The sequence below is a fragment of the Suricata suricatta genome, chromosome 10, assembly GCF_006229205.1.
Source record: "Suricata suricatta isolate VVHF042 chromosome 10, meerkat_22Aug2017_6uvM2_HiC, whole genome shotgun sequence".
In the NCBI taxonomy this organism is placed as follows: Eukaryota; Metazoa; Chordata; class Mammalia; order Carnivora; family Herpestidae; genus Suricata; species Suricata suricatta.
Window position 1 is genome coordinate 104,137,684 of NC_043709.1, and position 16,558 is coordinate 104,154,241.

A 16,558-nucleotide genomic window follows, 5' to 3' on the forward strand; every position below is an offset into this window, starting at 1 on the left:
TGAGCTCCTTGCTGGGGACAGAGAGTGAGGGAGAAAGCAAGAGCAACAGAGAGAGACAGAAAAAATAAGACAGTGAGACACTGAGAGACCCACAGAAAATGGAGAGACAGCACGAGAGAATGAGAGCACTGGACCAGGAGTCAGGAGGGCTGGGGCTCCAGACCCATTACCCGTGAGTCCCTGGACAAGTCAGTTCCCCGGAAGAGACTGCTGTGACTCAGTGCCTCAGCTGTAACTACAACAAAACTATGCTTTTCTTCGCACTGAACTACACATACCCCCAGGGCTTGTAGCTGCGGGACAAGGGTAGGTGTGCCTTAGGATCAAACGGTACCTCCTTCAGAGGGCCTATTTTAATTTGTTGGGGAGCAACGACACATTTTTATAATAAGCCAAATACAGATATTCAATGTAGTAGAATGGAGTGCAGGCTTGAAAGAGAGTTGAAACTTGCCAGTAGACCCCTTTGAACAACTCCCTACCCCCTTTCCTATCCCCTTTTCCCTCTAGAACTTGTCCATTACAGTCCTTGTAGGAACTGTTCTGCATGTTCTACACTGGAGGCGCTCCTTCTCAGCCCCCTTTGTCAGGGCTGCACACAGAGGGGAAAAGGGAGATGAGAGGGCCTTCTGCCCCTTTCTGGAGAAGCCAGATCCTTGAGCAACCCCTAGGGATTCCAGGGATCCCAGGAAGACATCTTGGTACAAACATAATGATTCATTGAAATCCACTCCTTTGAGCTCTGGATGTTCTGAAAGCAAAAGCTTAAGCACAGTTTCAGTAAAATGTACAGAATCTATAAGAGGGACTCAGGAGTGCCTTTTAGCCAGTTCGTTCAAGCTGATTTAATTTCCTGAATGAGACTGATGGGTTGTCACCTGGGAAGTGTACCTTGGCTCTAAGGACTCAGCTATGGCTTTGATTTGGTGGAGCGGTGGGGGTGGGGTGGTCAAGGCAGTGACACCACTATGGATGTGCAGCTTCAAAAATAGCTGAGGGAGCAAATGGATGAAGGCACAGAGGACGCCTTTCCCATCCTTAACAGTTTTCCCCAGGGCTAGACCCATCTCTGCGTCCAGACCACCCTCTATGTGCTACAGTGTTAAGAGGCAGACATAGGTAGGCCACATGTGTTAGAAGGAAGGCAGAAGGCAGGGGAATGGGAATAAGCCCACCATTACTGCCCAACCTCATTGAATTCCTTCCTTATTCTGGAACTTCCCTTTTCAGCCTCTGGCTCTGTCTGCTCTCCTTTCTCTTGTGACTATCATCTTCCCACAGGCCTCTACACAAGGTCAGTGCTAAACTCTGGCCAGGCCTGTGGTTGGCAGCCTGAGTCTCTGCAGAGGGTTTTGGTGCCTGCTGCCAGGGCCTTCACAAAGAGCTGCCTGCTGGGCCCTGCTCTCAGACAGCTTTGTGCAGAGTCCATTACCAGGTCAAACCCCGCCACCATCCCAGGGAACGTGGTTCGAAGTGCCATAGCTCTTTGGACAGATTTCATGATGAAGGACACATTTTTGAATCTGTGGGAGAGAAAGAGAGAAGCATGGGAGACAGCGTGACTGGGCATTGGTGGAGCTACGTACCCCTTACCCCGGAGTAGCCCCCCCCTTTCCCCAGTGCCTGGGGCTGGTCTAGTCCAGGTTACTCAGCAATCACTTCCCAAACCCTCGGCCCGTGACCCTATTTTGACCACGCTGTTGTTATCCCTTCCAGGGGCTACACTGAGAGATATTTCACCCAAATATATTGAGGAGTCTGCTGGCTCTAGAGGAGCCTATGGCGTCTGCCCAACAAGTCATAAAAGGAGGCCCATGGGACAGGTTTCATCTGTCCACATTTTGGGTAAAGTAAAGAGGCCTTGTCCAAAACTTGCCCTGCATCCCTGAGATGGCTCCTGGAAGGAGGTGCAGTACAGAGGGAGGCCATCTGTTCCCTGGACACCTGTGAAATGCTCCAGAACGCCTGGGCCCCTGTCGAGTCAGCTGGACCCCTCCCTCCAGTGGAATCCGCATGGCCCTGGGGACTCCAGAAATGCTGTAGGCAAACTGTCTTACTTCTCTCTGCACCCTCTCTGTTCAAGCCCAGGACAGGCATGAGGCAAGCAGCATAACAGAAGCACCAAAACAAAAGTCTGGCACAACTCTGTGACAGGACAAAGGTCCCTGGACAGCAGCTGGCTCACTTGCTCCTCAGTTCTGTGGGCCTACATTTCCCCCTCCCTACACCTGCCCGTTCCGTCTCCTGCAGAGCTCTAAGGGATGGAGGGAGGATTTACCACCTGCAGCCCAGCCCTCACCCCCTCCTGCCACTGGCTCCCAGGAGCCTCTGAGGGGGACCACTGGGACCCCGGCCTACCAGCTCCATCCTGGCCCACTAGCACACAGGTGCAGGCCTCTGCTCTGATAAAAGGTGAAGGGGATTCAGGGGGGATGGGGGGGAGGGGGTTGACTGCTGTCCAGAGTCCAGCCTCTCGGGCTGAGCTGCCCCTCCCCAAGCCCTGACTCTGTGTGATCCCCATCTGGTTGCCACCCCTGCATCTCCAGCCCTGTGGGCAGGTCACAGGACTTACACAGGCCTGCCTTTGATAGAGAGCCTTCCTTGTGTAAAATGAAGAGGAAAACTAAGCTATAAAGCTTTCGGTGCTCACTTGGGAAAAAGTGGCTCCTTGTTCACACTGCCAGGCCGCACATCCATGCACGTACTCTGAGACAGCCGTCACTCGGGGCTAGGCCACCAATCACGGCCCAGTACACGCCAGGGACAGCACATGCTTGATGTGAGGCAGAACCCCACCAGCAAACCGAAACAAAGAAATGGGCCAGTTATCTGAGCACACTGGCAAAAACATACCCATACCCAAGCCAACATGAGGTCAGGGCCTAGAACTATCTGGAAAATTGCTACACTTCTTCAGTTCAGTCGGTTGTGAAGATTTGAACTAGAGGTGACTTCGGAGATAGATTCTTGCTCTTGTGCAGGAACATGCATGCTGAGGCCATGGCTCTTTGGCACTGAGAATGGGTCTCTGAAGCCAGCCTCCCAGCCTCCCTCTTCTCCCTTCCCCCCCACTTCCAAGTCTAGTGGCTCTGCCTGCATCCCGTTCTCCCAAATCCTGTGGCTTCAGCCGTGTTCTCTCTCACCTGTGATCCGAATAAATGATTTTGATTCCAATAAACCCAGGATGTGTTTTTGCAAACATACAAGCCACTTCTCTGTAAGTCTTCACTGACCACTCTTGGTTATGGATGGTCCCATTCAGTTCATACACCTGAGAGGGAAGCATGGTCCTGATCAGACATCAGAGGTAAGCAAAACTTCATTCCCATTGCCAATAATCTCTAATAAATCTCTGCAATTTCCTTGTCCAGTGTCTTCAACAGCTTCTCACACTTATCAGCAGTCCTAGTCCTGTCTTGGATAACGCTCTTGAACATCACAAAGCTGGGATGTCTGCCTGTCTCATTCACTGCTGGGTCTTTGCACCTGTAACAGTGTCTGGCAAATGGTAGGTGCTCAAAAGGCATTTGTGCAAAGAATGAAGAACAGGTCAGTTGGGGAGAGGACACAGCCAAAAAAGGGAGTCCTAAGACCCACTTCATGTCCCCACTTTCCCAGCCCTACGTGGGAGGTCCCCTCAGGTGGACATGGTTGGGGGCAGAATGAGAAGACCTAGAAGTGGACCATGGGTAAGACAAAGTAGAAAGATGCAATGGAGAAGGCAGGGGTTTAAAGAAGTTCCCTCCACTGTGCCCTCTTGACAGGTTGGGCCACATCAAGCCCATGGTGAGAGGCTGGAGGGGGCTGGAGTGATGCACATGGTGCCTGCCACTCCCTCCGCCCTCTCCTGTCACTGGGTCAGCTCTCATCCTCTGCACAAAGCAGCAGGTCAGGATCAGGACAGGATGTGGGAGTTTCTGAAGAGGTTGTGGTGCAAAGGAGGATGGGAAGAAGTAATATACAGAAGGTGTTTCCATGAACATCAGTTAAAAACCTATAGTGTATAAGGAACCAGGCAAGGCATTAGAAGGGGTAAACAAATGCTAGTGAGACAAGGTGCCTGACCTTAAGGAGTTTCTGATTCAGTGCAGACGGACTCTGTTCCTTTTTTAAAATACAAAGCTGGAAGAATTAAGTGCTAAATAGAGGTTTATGGGATCTCAGAGGAAAAGGGGGGATAACTGGATAGGATCAGAGAAGCTTTCTGGGGAAATGGCAGTGAGGTGGAAATGCAAGGGGGATTTGATACACAGGAAACTTGGAGCTCCACAGCAGGCCAATGGCTCCCTGGCAGCCCTGCTGGTGAAAGCACTGCTAGTGTCCTGGGGTGGGAAGCAGTGGTTCTACACAGAGCCAGAGCCCACAGGGGCGCAGAGGGCAGAGGCTGAGAGTCAGAGTGGGGGCCACGAACTATTTCACCACCCAACAGAGAGGAATCCTTTCTCCTCACTGGGGTCAGCTCTTGTATCCTGGCATCCCAGGAGCTGGGTGCTCTCCAGGACCCTTTTCTCTTTTCCTGCTGGTCCCCTGCCTCATAGCACCCTTGTCAGCCCCTTTCCTTCTTGGCTGCGCCCTGCAGGTGCTGCCTTCTGTCCCAGGGCAGCCTCCTCTTCTCCCCAGACACAGACACAGCTGAGGGGGGTCCGTTCTGCTGCCCGGGTTGGGGGAAAGTGGGGTGAACAAGCAGATGTTTCCAGCCCCTTCTCTTGGCTCTTTGGTTTCCTCTGCTGCTGCCCCAGGGAAGCCTGGCCTCTCACACAATCTCCGGGCTCACTACCGGAAGTTGGGTCTTCTCTGATTGCATGGTCAAGAGTGGACAAGCTCAGGCTTACTGAATGTTAAGGCTGCCAGAACTTTCCAGAGGAGAGAATCTTAGGTACTGCTAGCTCAGTGTCTAGTATAATCTATTATTATTATTATTATTATTATTATTATTATTATTTCTGTTATTTACTGAAGGGGATCAGAGCATGCCACCCTAAAATAGGCCACGTTTGCATGATAATTTTTTAAATTAAAAAATTTTTTTTTATTTTTGAGAGAGACAGAGAAAGAGCCAGAGTGTGAGCAGGGGAAGGGTAGAGGAAGAGAGGGAGACACAGAATCCAAAGCAGGCTCCAGGCTCTGAGCTGTCGAGGGGCTTGAACTCAAGAACCGCAAGATCATGGCCTGAGATGAACAGATGCTTAAACCAGGTGCCCCAGCATAAGAATTATTTTGAGTGGAAGGCTTGCTCTCCTCCTATCTGCCTAAAAGCAGGACATAAACTTCTGTTGGTGAAAGTGTTCCCGCTTTTATCTCCCACACCAGGAAGACAACCCTTATTATTGGAGACAGAAGGTCAGCCCGGAGACGGGTCTGCACAAACAAACTTTACTAACGTAACTCATATTCCATCAGTTTCCTCCATGTATTTACTACCCCACAATTTACTGCCCCAGGAACCCAAACTCTTTGCCTTGTCATTTCTCCACAATTTATCGTCACTTGTTAAAAAGTGTATAAGTAAGTACCTGTTCTACCCACTTCTTTGGATCTTCACTTTTTCTATAAAACCCTCCATGCACATGAAAATTAAATACTAACATTAAATAAAATGTGTATGCCTTTTCTTCTGTTAAGGTAGCTTTTGCCAGTTTAACTTGCAGGCCCCCAAAACAGAACCTTAAGAGGGTAAAGAAAAAGTTATTTTTGTTGTCTCCTACTTCACCAGAGATTTTTTTATTAAAAAAATTTTTTTTAATGTTTATTCATTTCTTGAGAGAAAGAAAACAAGAGTGAGGAAAAGGCAGTGGGAGAGGAAGACACAGAATCTGAAGCAGGCTCCAGACTGAGCTGTCAGCACAGAGCCCAATGTGGGGCTCAAACCCACAAATTGCAAGATCATGACCTGAGCCTAAGTCAGACGCTCAACGGCTCAACCAACAGAGCCACCCAGGCGTCCCTTCACCAGATATTTTTAAAAAGAGAACTTCTCCTGTCATGGATCAAGGCTTCCACAGACTTCCAGGCAATCTGCTAGAATCTTCAAATCTCTGATGCTGAAAGACCCTATGTGCTGTACTCCAGTAGTTCTCAAAGTGTGCTCAGGGGGCCTTTGTGGGTCTCCTAGACTTTTCCAGGCAATCTGCAAAATCAAAAACTCTCCTCATAAAAATTTAAAGTTTAAGTTTAAGATTTGTTCTTTACATTCTCATCCTCTCTGAGAATATACAGAACTTTTAATATACAGAATTTTCCAGAAGTTGCATCAAGCGTGATGATATTAGTCTGACAAATAATGGATTGTGTGCATGTGTTTTGAAAAGTTCTCAGTTTTAATTTCTAGTAAAGGCTATATTAGACAGGATACAATAGATAAAATCCACATAAACAAAAGTTTTTTGGGGGCGCCTGGGTGGCTCAGTTGGTTGAGCGTCCGGCTTCAGCTCGGGTCATGATCTCACGGTTTGTGGGTTTGAGCCCTGCGTTGGGCTCTGTGCTGACAGCTCAGAGCCTAGAGCCGGCTTCAGATTCTGCCTGTCTGTCTGTCTGTCTGTCTGTCTCTCTCTCTCTCCCTCCCCTGCTTGTGCTGTCTGTCTCTCAAAAAAAAAAAAAATTAAAAAGTTTTTTGGAATCCTCCAAAATTTTTTAGTGTAAAATTCTGAGAACAATTGAGTTAACCCATCCCAGAACTGGCACCTGCAGGCATCTTGGCCTTCCCCAGCGCGTTTGCAGAAGGGAAGACCAGATGTCTCCCCAGTGCCTTGACCGCTATGTCGTTACTGAGCCATGTGCCCACATAGCCCCTGTGGAGTGTAGGCCACCGAGGGCAGGATCCAGGCCATCTGGGTGTTCCCACCTCCCTCCTCTAGCACCAGAGGAGGAGCTCCATAAATAAGCATTAACTTAAGAAGAGTACTGTCCACTTGGAGTTTCAAAACTCCTCAGCCCCAGGCAGCATGTTCTGGAGAATGGATGGATAGATGGATGGTGGAGGGGTGGAGTGCCAGCAGAACAGAAGGGAGACAAAAGAAACTTTAAAAAAATCAACAAATGCTGATTCTGTCTACAAGAAGATCCTTGGCACACTAAACAAGGATGTACAGATATGCAAATGAGACAACCAGAGACTTGATGGGGGCTTGTTTATGACAGCGGTTCCAAGCCATCAATTCTATCATTGCAGTACTTACTGCTGGAGAATCTGGGACCCCTGCCTTGCAGGGTTCCAATCCCACTGTAGTTCCCATAGCATGGAGAGCCAAGAAGATGGAATCTGGCTCCAGGGGCAGCAGATGCTGAAGCCCTGGTCTCTTGAGGCCTCAGTAAATCACCACCAGGCCGCTTGTGCCTTGTGTTTCTAGGTTTCTGGCCTCCAGCCAAGAATCTGCAGGCTTTGTGGAAGCACCGAGGACAGGATCTGAATGCTCAAGAACACCCCCGTTTCAAGGAGCAAGAGACCCTTTGCAGGGGGAGACCTGCAATTCCTCCTGGCCTCGTAGCTAGGCTGATTAGAATAATTGCTGCGAAGCCTGGTATTGGAGGAAAGTTCTCAGCCAGCTAGGGAGCTCTGGGCAGGCTTCTGGGTTTAGGCTTAAAGTGGAGATACAATCTGCCTCAGCCAATCTTACCTCATAGGATCATTGCAAGATCAGACGAGTTAATAACTGTAAAGCATTTAGAAATGATAACTATTGGGAAAAAATAAGAAGAAGAATTAAAAAGGAGGAGGGCACCTGGGTGGCTCACTTGGCTAAGCATCTAACTCTTGATTTGGGCTCAGGTCATGATCTCACAATGGATCGTGGGTTGGAGCCCTGCAGTGGGCTCCACACTGACAGCACAGATCTTACTTGGGATTCTGTCTGTCTGTCTGTCTCTCTCTCTCCTCTCTCTCTCAAAAAAGCAAGAAAGCAAGAAAGAAAGAAAGAGAAAGAAATCGTAATTATTGGGTACCTGGCTGGCTCAGTCAGAAGAGCATGTGACTCTTGATATTAGGGTCATGAGTTTGAGCCCCTTATTGGGTGTAGAGATTACTTAAATAAATACATAAAAACTTAAAAAAAGGAAATGATAACTATTAATAATAATATTATTATTACCAACTTTGTTATCATTAACAGATGTAGAAAACCCAAAATCTGCAGTTATCCTAGAAAAATGAGTTAATATCTAAGAATTTCAACAATCTGTAAGTATAAGTAGGTGATGTCAGTCATCCATCTAAGACTATGTGATACAAAAGTTGCTGGAATTGAAAGCACATTGGATTCAATGTAGATTGTCTCAATTTTTAATTATAGTATAATTGTGGCACCATAAATTTGTAGGGAAATTATTCAAACTACATACTATTTACATAAGCCAATATAAGATTACACAGTTTTGTTGTCTATGATATGATGGAATAAATGGAATTTTAAAGCTAGAATGAACCAAAGGGAAATTTGGAAGCAGACAATTGCTCAAGGTCATACAATCAGTTTGTATCAGACCAGAAACTAGAACTCAATTTCTAACTCTCAACACAGTTAGTTTTCACTGCTAGAGCACTGTTTGTTTAACAGCCATTAATTGAGCTTCTACTATGTGCCAGGCATATGCCAACACCTTTATGTCCCCATCTCATTTAATCCCTAACACTACAACATTAGGTAGTTCTTTTTTGCAGATGAGGATTTTGAGGCTCAGAAAACTTAAGAAACGAGTTCTACTCCACAGTGGGGATAGGGGCTGGAGGTCTGCTGAGTTTTAGAATCTCACTGACCCTAAGCGTTTCCCAGTCATCACAGCAGCTTTACCTTTATGTGATACTGACAGGTAGGAGAGCTCAATGTCTCAGCTCTGGCTGCACTTTAGAATCATGCAGGGAGAGTGAAATGTCTGGGTCTCACCCCAGACTAATTAATTCAGAATGTCTGAGGTAGAAACTGGTGGGTTTTGGTTTTTTTTACCCTCCCCAGGTGATTCTAATGTATAACGTACAGCTGGGGTTAAGATCTACCATCTTGGGGATTTGAAGCAAATAGCAGGAATACAGCATAGTAGGATAAATGCTATTATGAAGGAGAGCAGTTAAAAAGGTACCCCCAAACTCCATCGTCAGTATTCTTGCAGTTATACCAGCAACACAAAACAGGGGTCACTTCAGCAACAAGCCAGGTGGAATTTTCAATGGAGGCTCTGCCCAGAATCCAGGAAAAACCTTGGGGAGGGGGGTTGGGATGGGTAGAAGTGCCGGTAGTGTTTGTTATACAAATGACAGCATCCAAGAAAACATCTGGGGAAAAACCATCGTGGGTTCTCTGCCACTGACGGTCTCTTTCCCAAGACCCCTTGTCAATAAGTACCAGCAGGGCAATATCCTGTTGATAATCCTCTGGGGTCTTATAAGAGCTCCACTCTGAGGACTGGCCGGGACCCAGTCTGGGCCTCAGATTCCGGCCGTGGGGGAAGGGACTGGAGCCCAGGAGATAAGACCCGCCTAGCAACTGTTGCTAAAGGCAAGTAGCCTTTGTTATCCAGCATTAGTAACACAATAGGAGGCTGAGCAGCCAGGATAGTCCATCAACATCATCCCAGGCCCTGAATTAGCCCCACCAGCAAGAAGGGGGAGGCTGTGCGGCTCAGCAAAAGAATTCCAGTGCAGACGGTTTTTAGTTGTTAATGTGTTGATGGCTCCCCCTACTCTAGCTAATGGGGGGCATTAAGGCATAGACTCTCTATTGCAAGAGGCCTTTGTTCCAGGGTCAGAGCAGAACAAATGGTCACATCCCATCCCCCCCAGCCTCTCCAGAATCCCAAATCCCAGCAGCCTTCCACCTTCTAGGATGGTGGGGGGTGGGTAGAGTGGGAAGAAGATTAGGAGCGAGGCAGGCTCCCCAAGTTAAATACCCTGGAGCCCACTTGGCGTGGTAAGGAGAAAATACCCCCACAGAAAAGGGGGAGCAATGGAGCAGGAAACAACCACTCCAATTGCTCAGCATCTTCCCCTGAATGCTTCTCCATCGGGCTCAAGATGAAAGTCAACAGCCCTCAAACCGACCAAGACCCAAACCCGTCACAGTTTCCCCCCCTCCCTGCTTTTCCCTCCACCCTCCTAAGGAGTCCAGGGCTCTGCCAGGATTTGACGGGCTACCCCCCAGGCCCCACGCTGAGAAAGCTGTCGGGATGGCCCAACAGGAAGTGCCCCCCCATAGGCCCCCAGCAGGGGCCAGCACCACTCTGGGTGAATCGTCAGCTCAGCCAATCCTAGGGGCTCTCTTTGCCCTACAGAAGGACGAGACTTGCAGCCCGAAGCCCGGTCAGGGACTCCTTCTGAGATTGAGCACGGCTGCCTTAGTGCTCAAGTCTAGTCCCCTGGACTCTATCCAGCCACTCTATCAAGTCACCAACATGATCTTGGTCAAACTCTGACTTTTCCAAACCTCATTTCCACATCTGTAAAATGCAAGCTTGCTATGCACCTCAAGTACTCTGCAAAGGACAAGGCAAAAAAGGCCTTCTCACAAAGTGTGGTTTGGGTCAGACCATCTGCATTAGAATCACCAGGTGGAGGGGAAGAGGCTAGTTAATTTTGCAGCTTCTTGGTCCTACCCAAGAGCACGGAATTAGAACCCTGGGAGGTTGGGATCCAAACACAAATTTTATTTAAAAAATTTTTAATGTTCAATTCATTTTTGAGAGAGAGAGACAGCATGAGCAGGGCAGGGTCAGAGAGAGAGGGAGGCACAGGATCTGAAGACAGGCCCCAGGCACTGAGCTAGCGCTCAGCACAGAGCCCGACGCAGGGCTCGAACCCACAAACTGTGAGATCATGACCTGAGCCTAAGTTGGACGCTTAACCGACTGAGCCACCCAAGCACCCCAAAACGCGAATTTTAAAGAACACCTCCGAAGTGTGAGGACCATAACCAACAAACATGATTATCACTCTTGGTGCCTCTTGGCAATGTAAGAGCTGGTGCCAGTCTGGAATATCTCACAATCTGACATAAATAATGAGGCAACAAATGCTCAGTGCAGAGTACCCACATTACCAAGAAGGGACCTGTGGACTGACACAGTCCTGGGAAGGAGATGAGGGAGGGGTTGGCCAATCTACAAACCAGGTTAAGTGGGATCCAGAGAGGAGGATGGGCTTAGATGGGAGGGGGGGAAGCCCATGCTTGGAGAGAGAAGGATTTCCCAGGTCAAAAACCTGGGAATAAGTTGTTCTGGGAAGCACAGTTTCTTTCATCTTACCTAGGCTAGGCCAGCTCATCTCTTATAGAAATTCTTCTCTTAATAGGTGGTTGGACACTCTTTCTTCCTGGAAAAGGATCATTTGTGTTCAGGTCTTATCTACTTTGCTCATAAAACCGATGAAAGCTCTACTGAGGGACAAAGGTCAGCCCCATTCCCACTTCCCAAGAACTGTGCTCAAAGCTTTAACTATCAAACAAACGTCAGATCCTGGGGGAGATAGGCACTCCTACCTGAGAGCCAACTCACCAGGACCCTTCGGGGCCTGGCCTTGAGCTAACCTCAAGGAGGGTATTAACATAACTAAGGGAAAACGTGGGTCAGTTGGGAGGGTTGAGCCTTGAGAAAGCTTTGTCCCAGAAGAAGGGAAAGGGAGCCCTGACCCACAAACTGGAATTACTGGTTCTTAGGACCAGTGTATCCATCATTAGAAGGTCCTTGAACACTTAAAATCAAACTAGGGTTGTAAAGTCAGTTTAGTAATCCCACAGAGAATTAAAAAAAAATTTAGAATGCAAAAATATCACAATCTCTGTACATTGCATTGCTTCCTAGAAAGTTTCATGGATACACAGGCATACATGTGAAAACACTGTCTTCAGGATGCCTACGTGGCTCAGTCAATTGGGCACAATTCATGAGTTCAAGCCCGAGCTGGGCTCTGTGTTAACAGCTCAGAGTCTGCAGTTTGCTTTGGATTCTGTGTCTTCCTCTCTGCTCATCCCCTGTTCCTGTGTGTTTTCTTTCTCTCTCTCTCTCTGTCTCTCTCTCTCAAATAAATAAGTTTAAAAAGAAAAAAACCACTGTCTTCAATAAAGTCAATTTATTCTAGCACTTCCCCCCCCCCCCCAGGAATTCATTAGATAAGAACACTGTCATGGACTCCCTTAAATTCTCAGAGCTCGGTGACAGGGCTTATAAGGGCTCTAGCTCACCAACACACTTCTGGCCATAATTTGGCTTCAGGAAAGGCTACAATTTGCCTTCAAGAGAACTTCCCAGTCAAGAAGCATTAAGTGTCTGTTCTGATTGATGTCTGTGTAAGGACAGGTCTGAATCAAACTGACTCTGACCTTGGAAGCCTAAGAGTCAGCTTCTCAGACAACCCTTGTATTGCCCAATCAGGAAAGACCAGCTAACACCTTTAAATTTTCTAAGGGCTGGCCTAAAGATGGAGGTTAAAACTAGTCACGCCCTATGTAAGGGTCCTGGGCCCATTCTGTGATTGGTCAATAATCTAGGTGTTGTGATTGGCCAATACTCTAGGTGTTGTGATTGGCCCCCACCAAAAGTATCAATGAATGGTTAAACCTACTGTCAATATACCTGTGTCACCATTTCCTGTAACTCCCCCTTCCCAAGCTCATAAAAGCCCCTATCCCTCCATACTTGGGGTTTGCTCCACGAGGATCCAGTGTGTTGAAGTCTGTGAGCCCTAGTTTAGGCTGGCCGGGCCTAAATTTGTAATAAAGCCCTTTTCTTTTGCATGCGTGATTTGGTCTCCCTGGCGGTCTCTGGTTTTTGGGGGCAATATTAAAATCTGGGTACAACATCTGTGTGCATGGCTCCCTTCCAGGCCCACTCCTCCTCTCATCTTGCAGCTTCTGTGGGACACTCATCCTTTCACAGTTTTAAAGATTACCTTTCTGCAGACAAATGTCAAATATATGTTTCCAGGCTAGAACTCTCTCTCCTCTGGGCTCCAAAGCCATATATTCAGTCACTTCCTGGACATCTTCATAGGGATGTCTCATAAGCACTTCCAGTTCTACAGGTTTAAAACTGTTTCTCCCTTCCCATCCAGCTCCTCTTTTATACCCCCAATGTCATCATCAATGTCACCACCAGACAACTCAACCCAAGAGTCCTCACCATCAGAGTCAGTGGGTAAGACCCCTGGATTCCTCCTCCAGCACACAAGCTCCGTCTCATTTTTGCTTCTGTCTCTGTGGCCTTGTCATCTCACACCTGCGGTCTCCCTCCTCCCCCAGCCTCCTTCCCCACCTCTTTTCACTGGGCAACCCTCGCACAGCAATCCGTTCTCCCCAGGCTACCATACTGGGTGATCAGACCCAATAGCTGTCCCAGGACCCAGAGCAGGATCCTGAGGGACTCTGGGAAGCTAAATTTTGATATGAAAGGAGACAGGTCGAGAAAGATCCAGGTATGAGGCACTGCTCAGAGCCCAAGGGCAGGAAATCCTGAACATCCGGGAGGCACTGTATATCTGGGAGAAGGGGAAGAGGGGTAAAAGGACAGTGAGGGTGATGGTCATACTTTTGCGGGGGCCAGCCAAGTACAGTTCAGGTTTCCTTGCTCATGGTCACCCCTAGAAAGACATGAAGCCAGCATCCAGTCCCTATCCCAGGACTGGGAGAGGAGAGGAAAAGAGAGGAGAGGAGAGGAGAGGAGAGGAGAGGAGAGAAGAGGAGGGCTCACCGGGTACAGCATGGCTCTGAGCTCCAGGTAGAGCACATTGTCCTGGTAGAACTCCTCCAGCGCTTGGAAGACATAGTCTCTGAACACCGGTGCATAGTAGACAAGGCCAGAGATTGTGAGGAAGATACTAGTAAACTTGGACCAGACAGCATCTTGGTTTGCATAAGCCACCTCGGGGTTCTCGGTCATCAGAGTGAAAGCCTGAAGCAGTCTGTATTAGACACAAAGAGGGTAAATTGAAGAAGTGTGTTTTGAGCCATCACCTTCAGGCATCTGCAGGAGTCCTGCCCACCTCGCTTCTCCCACCCAGAAGCAAATCCAGATGCATCACAGTGAGCAGTGACGAGAGGCCAAGGAAAGCACCCCAGGTTCCCTGAGACCTGCTTTATGCTCCTTCGGACACAGCTCAGTTAGGATGTTCCCCCCAACCAGGCTCTCTTGCTCCCCGCTGCAATGCTTAGCCAGTCTGACCCCATTGCACTTATATCCTAGACTAAGCTCTCTCCGGAGGGTGTTATACACTGAATTGTGTCCCCCTAAAATCCATATGTTGAAATCTTCACCCTCAATGTGACTATATGTGGAGACAGGGACTTTATGGTGGTAATTAAGGTTAACTGAGGTCATAACAGTGGAGCCCAAATAGAAAAGGACGGTACAAGAGACGTCAGGAGTGCGCACACAGAGGAAAGGCCATGTGAGAAGGCGGCTGTCTGGAAGCCAAGGACAAAGGCCTCAGGAGAGACCAAACTTGCCAATATCTTGATCTTGTTCTTCTAGCTCCCAGACCGGTGAGAAAATAAATTCCCAATGTTTAAACCACCCAGTGTGTAGTATTCTGTTATGGCGGCCCTAGCCAGCTAATACGGGAGCTGTGATGGAAATAACTCTAAGCAGGTTCACATCCTTGAGTAGCCATTTACTAGCTGTGTGGCCTTAGGCAACTTCCTTAACCAAGCTGAGCTTCACATTTCTTACTCGTGAAGGGCCATAATCTTAAAAAAGCACTCTGCAGATGGTTCTATGATTAAGAAGTTATTACTTTACTATTACTTTACAAATTTGTTAGGAAGTTGCTCCATCATGTTTTCAAACTGTTTCACACACCAGTGGACCATCTTATTCCTGGAGCTGGGAGCTTTTCATCTTTCTGGTATTCAGCATCTAGACAAATCTCATTTGATGCAACGATAGTATTACTGTCAATACATTTTGCAGATCAAATTGAATTTTAAATGAACCAGAAACTTATTATTTGGTTTTTTGTTTGTTTGTTTGTTTGTTGTTTTAATTTTTTTTAATTTTTTCAATTATTTTTTTTTTGAGAAGCAGAGAGAGACAGTGCGAGCAAGGGAAGGTCAGAGAGAGTGGGAGACACAGAATCTGAAACAGGCTCCAGGCTCTGAGCTAGGTGTCAGCACAGAGCCCGACACAGGGCTCGAACCCACAAACCGTGAGATCATGACTTGAGCTGAAGTAAGACGCTTAACTGACTGAGCCACCCAGGCGCCCCTGTTTTAATTTTTTGATGTTTATTTATTTTTGAGACTGAGAGAGATAGAGCTTGAGGTAGGAAAGGGCAGAGAGAGAGGGGGGACACAGAATCCGAAGCAGGCTCCAGGCTCCAAGCTGTTAGCACAGAGCCTGAAGCGGGGCTTGAACCCACGAACTGAGAGATCATGACTTGAGCTGAAGTCAGAGGCTTAACCGACTGAGCCACCCAGGTGCCCCAGAAACTTACTATTTCAGTGCTTTTATGAAGCAAAGGATCCTCTAAAGTTAAAAGAAAAAGCCTCCTGATAAACCATATATATTTTTTTTTCCCCCAAGTAGGCTTCTTGCCCAACACAGAGCTCAACACAGGGCTTGAACCCGTGACCTTGAGATTAAGATCTGAGCTGAGATCAAGAGTAGGACTGGATGCTTAACTGACTGAGCTCTCCAGGTATCCTGATTTTTTCTAAGGCCGGATTTTCATAACTGGGTTTGTACAAAGACACAGCCATGCACCACCCACTACACACATTTTTTTCTGAGCCACACTCACCTGTTGTCAAACTCAGTGACATTTTGTAGCTCCTTTCGATATTTCTCCAGCAAAACCCACTCTGAACACTCTGCTGGTGCAGGAGCAGGGGGCCTTGGATAAGCAAATTTGAAGTTCAAGTACCCCCTTGGGGTGACACAGAAATGGCAGTGGGGCCTGTAGGTAACATTTTTCACCAGCCAGTTCATACTCAGGATGCCGAAGTCATGGAGGTGTAAGGCAGCCCCTGGAAAGGGAAGGAAGGTAGGGGTGAGGGTGAAGCAAAAGAGGCAAAATCCAGATTCCAGGGCTCAGGGGCTGTGAGGACAGTGTAAATGGACAAGAATGAGAAACACAAGGTTGCCTATCTGGTGGAGTTCCTCAGAACTGCACATAACGTCCCTTCCCCTCCAGGGCAAAGACCTCCCAGGTCTTTATCTCCCCAGGACGGCTACTGCCTTCTTTGCCCTGGTTTAAGAAGGGAACATCTCTCACTAGTCAGAAGCCATGGTGACCTCATGCATGAGAGGCAGCCCAGGGATGCCTGGGTGGCTCAGTCGGTTAAGGGTCTGATGTGGGCTCAGATTATGATCTCACAGTTAGTGGGTTCGAGCCCCACATCAGTCTCTGTGCTGACTTCTCAGAGTCTGGAGCCTGCTTCAGATTCTGTGTCTCCCTCTCTCTCTGCGCCTGCCCAACTCCCACGCTGTCTCTCTGTCTCTCTCTCTCTCTCTCTCTCTCTCTCTCTCTCTCTCTCTCTCAAAAATGAATAAATATTAAAAAGAGAGAGAGAAAGAGAGGCAGCCCAAGGGCAACTGGGTGGTTCAGTTGGTTTCCCAAGTGTGTGATTTTGGCTTAGGTCATGAT

General features: G+C 48.0%; 1 protein-coding gene across 2 annotated transcripts in view; it reads right to left on the reverse strand.

The window, feature by feature from the left end:
• The window catches only part of ADA2 (adenosine deaminase 2), a 51,300-nt gene that overhangs the window by 5,049 nt on the left and 29,693 nt on the right, over window positions 1-16,558 (reverse strand). For both annotated transcript variants that reach the window (XM_029954140.1, XM_029954139.1), the window contains exons 3-6: window positions 15,713-15,938; window positions 13,666-13,876; window positions 3,144-3,271; window positions 1,433-1,523 (exon numbers count right to left, since the gene is read on the reverse strand). In XM_029954140.1, coding sequence (XP_029810000.1) covers window positions 1,433-1,523; window positions 3,144-3,271; window positions 13,666-13,876; window positions 15,713-15,938 — 656 coding nt within the window. The remainder of the gene's footprint in view (window positions 1-1,432; window positions 1,524-3,143; window positions 3,272-13,665; window positions 13,877-15,712; window positions 15,939-16,558) is intronic.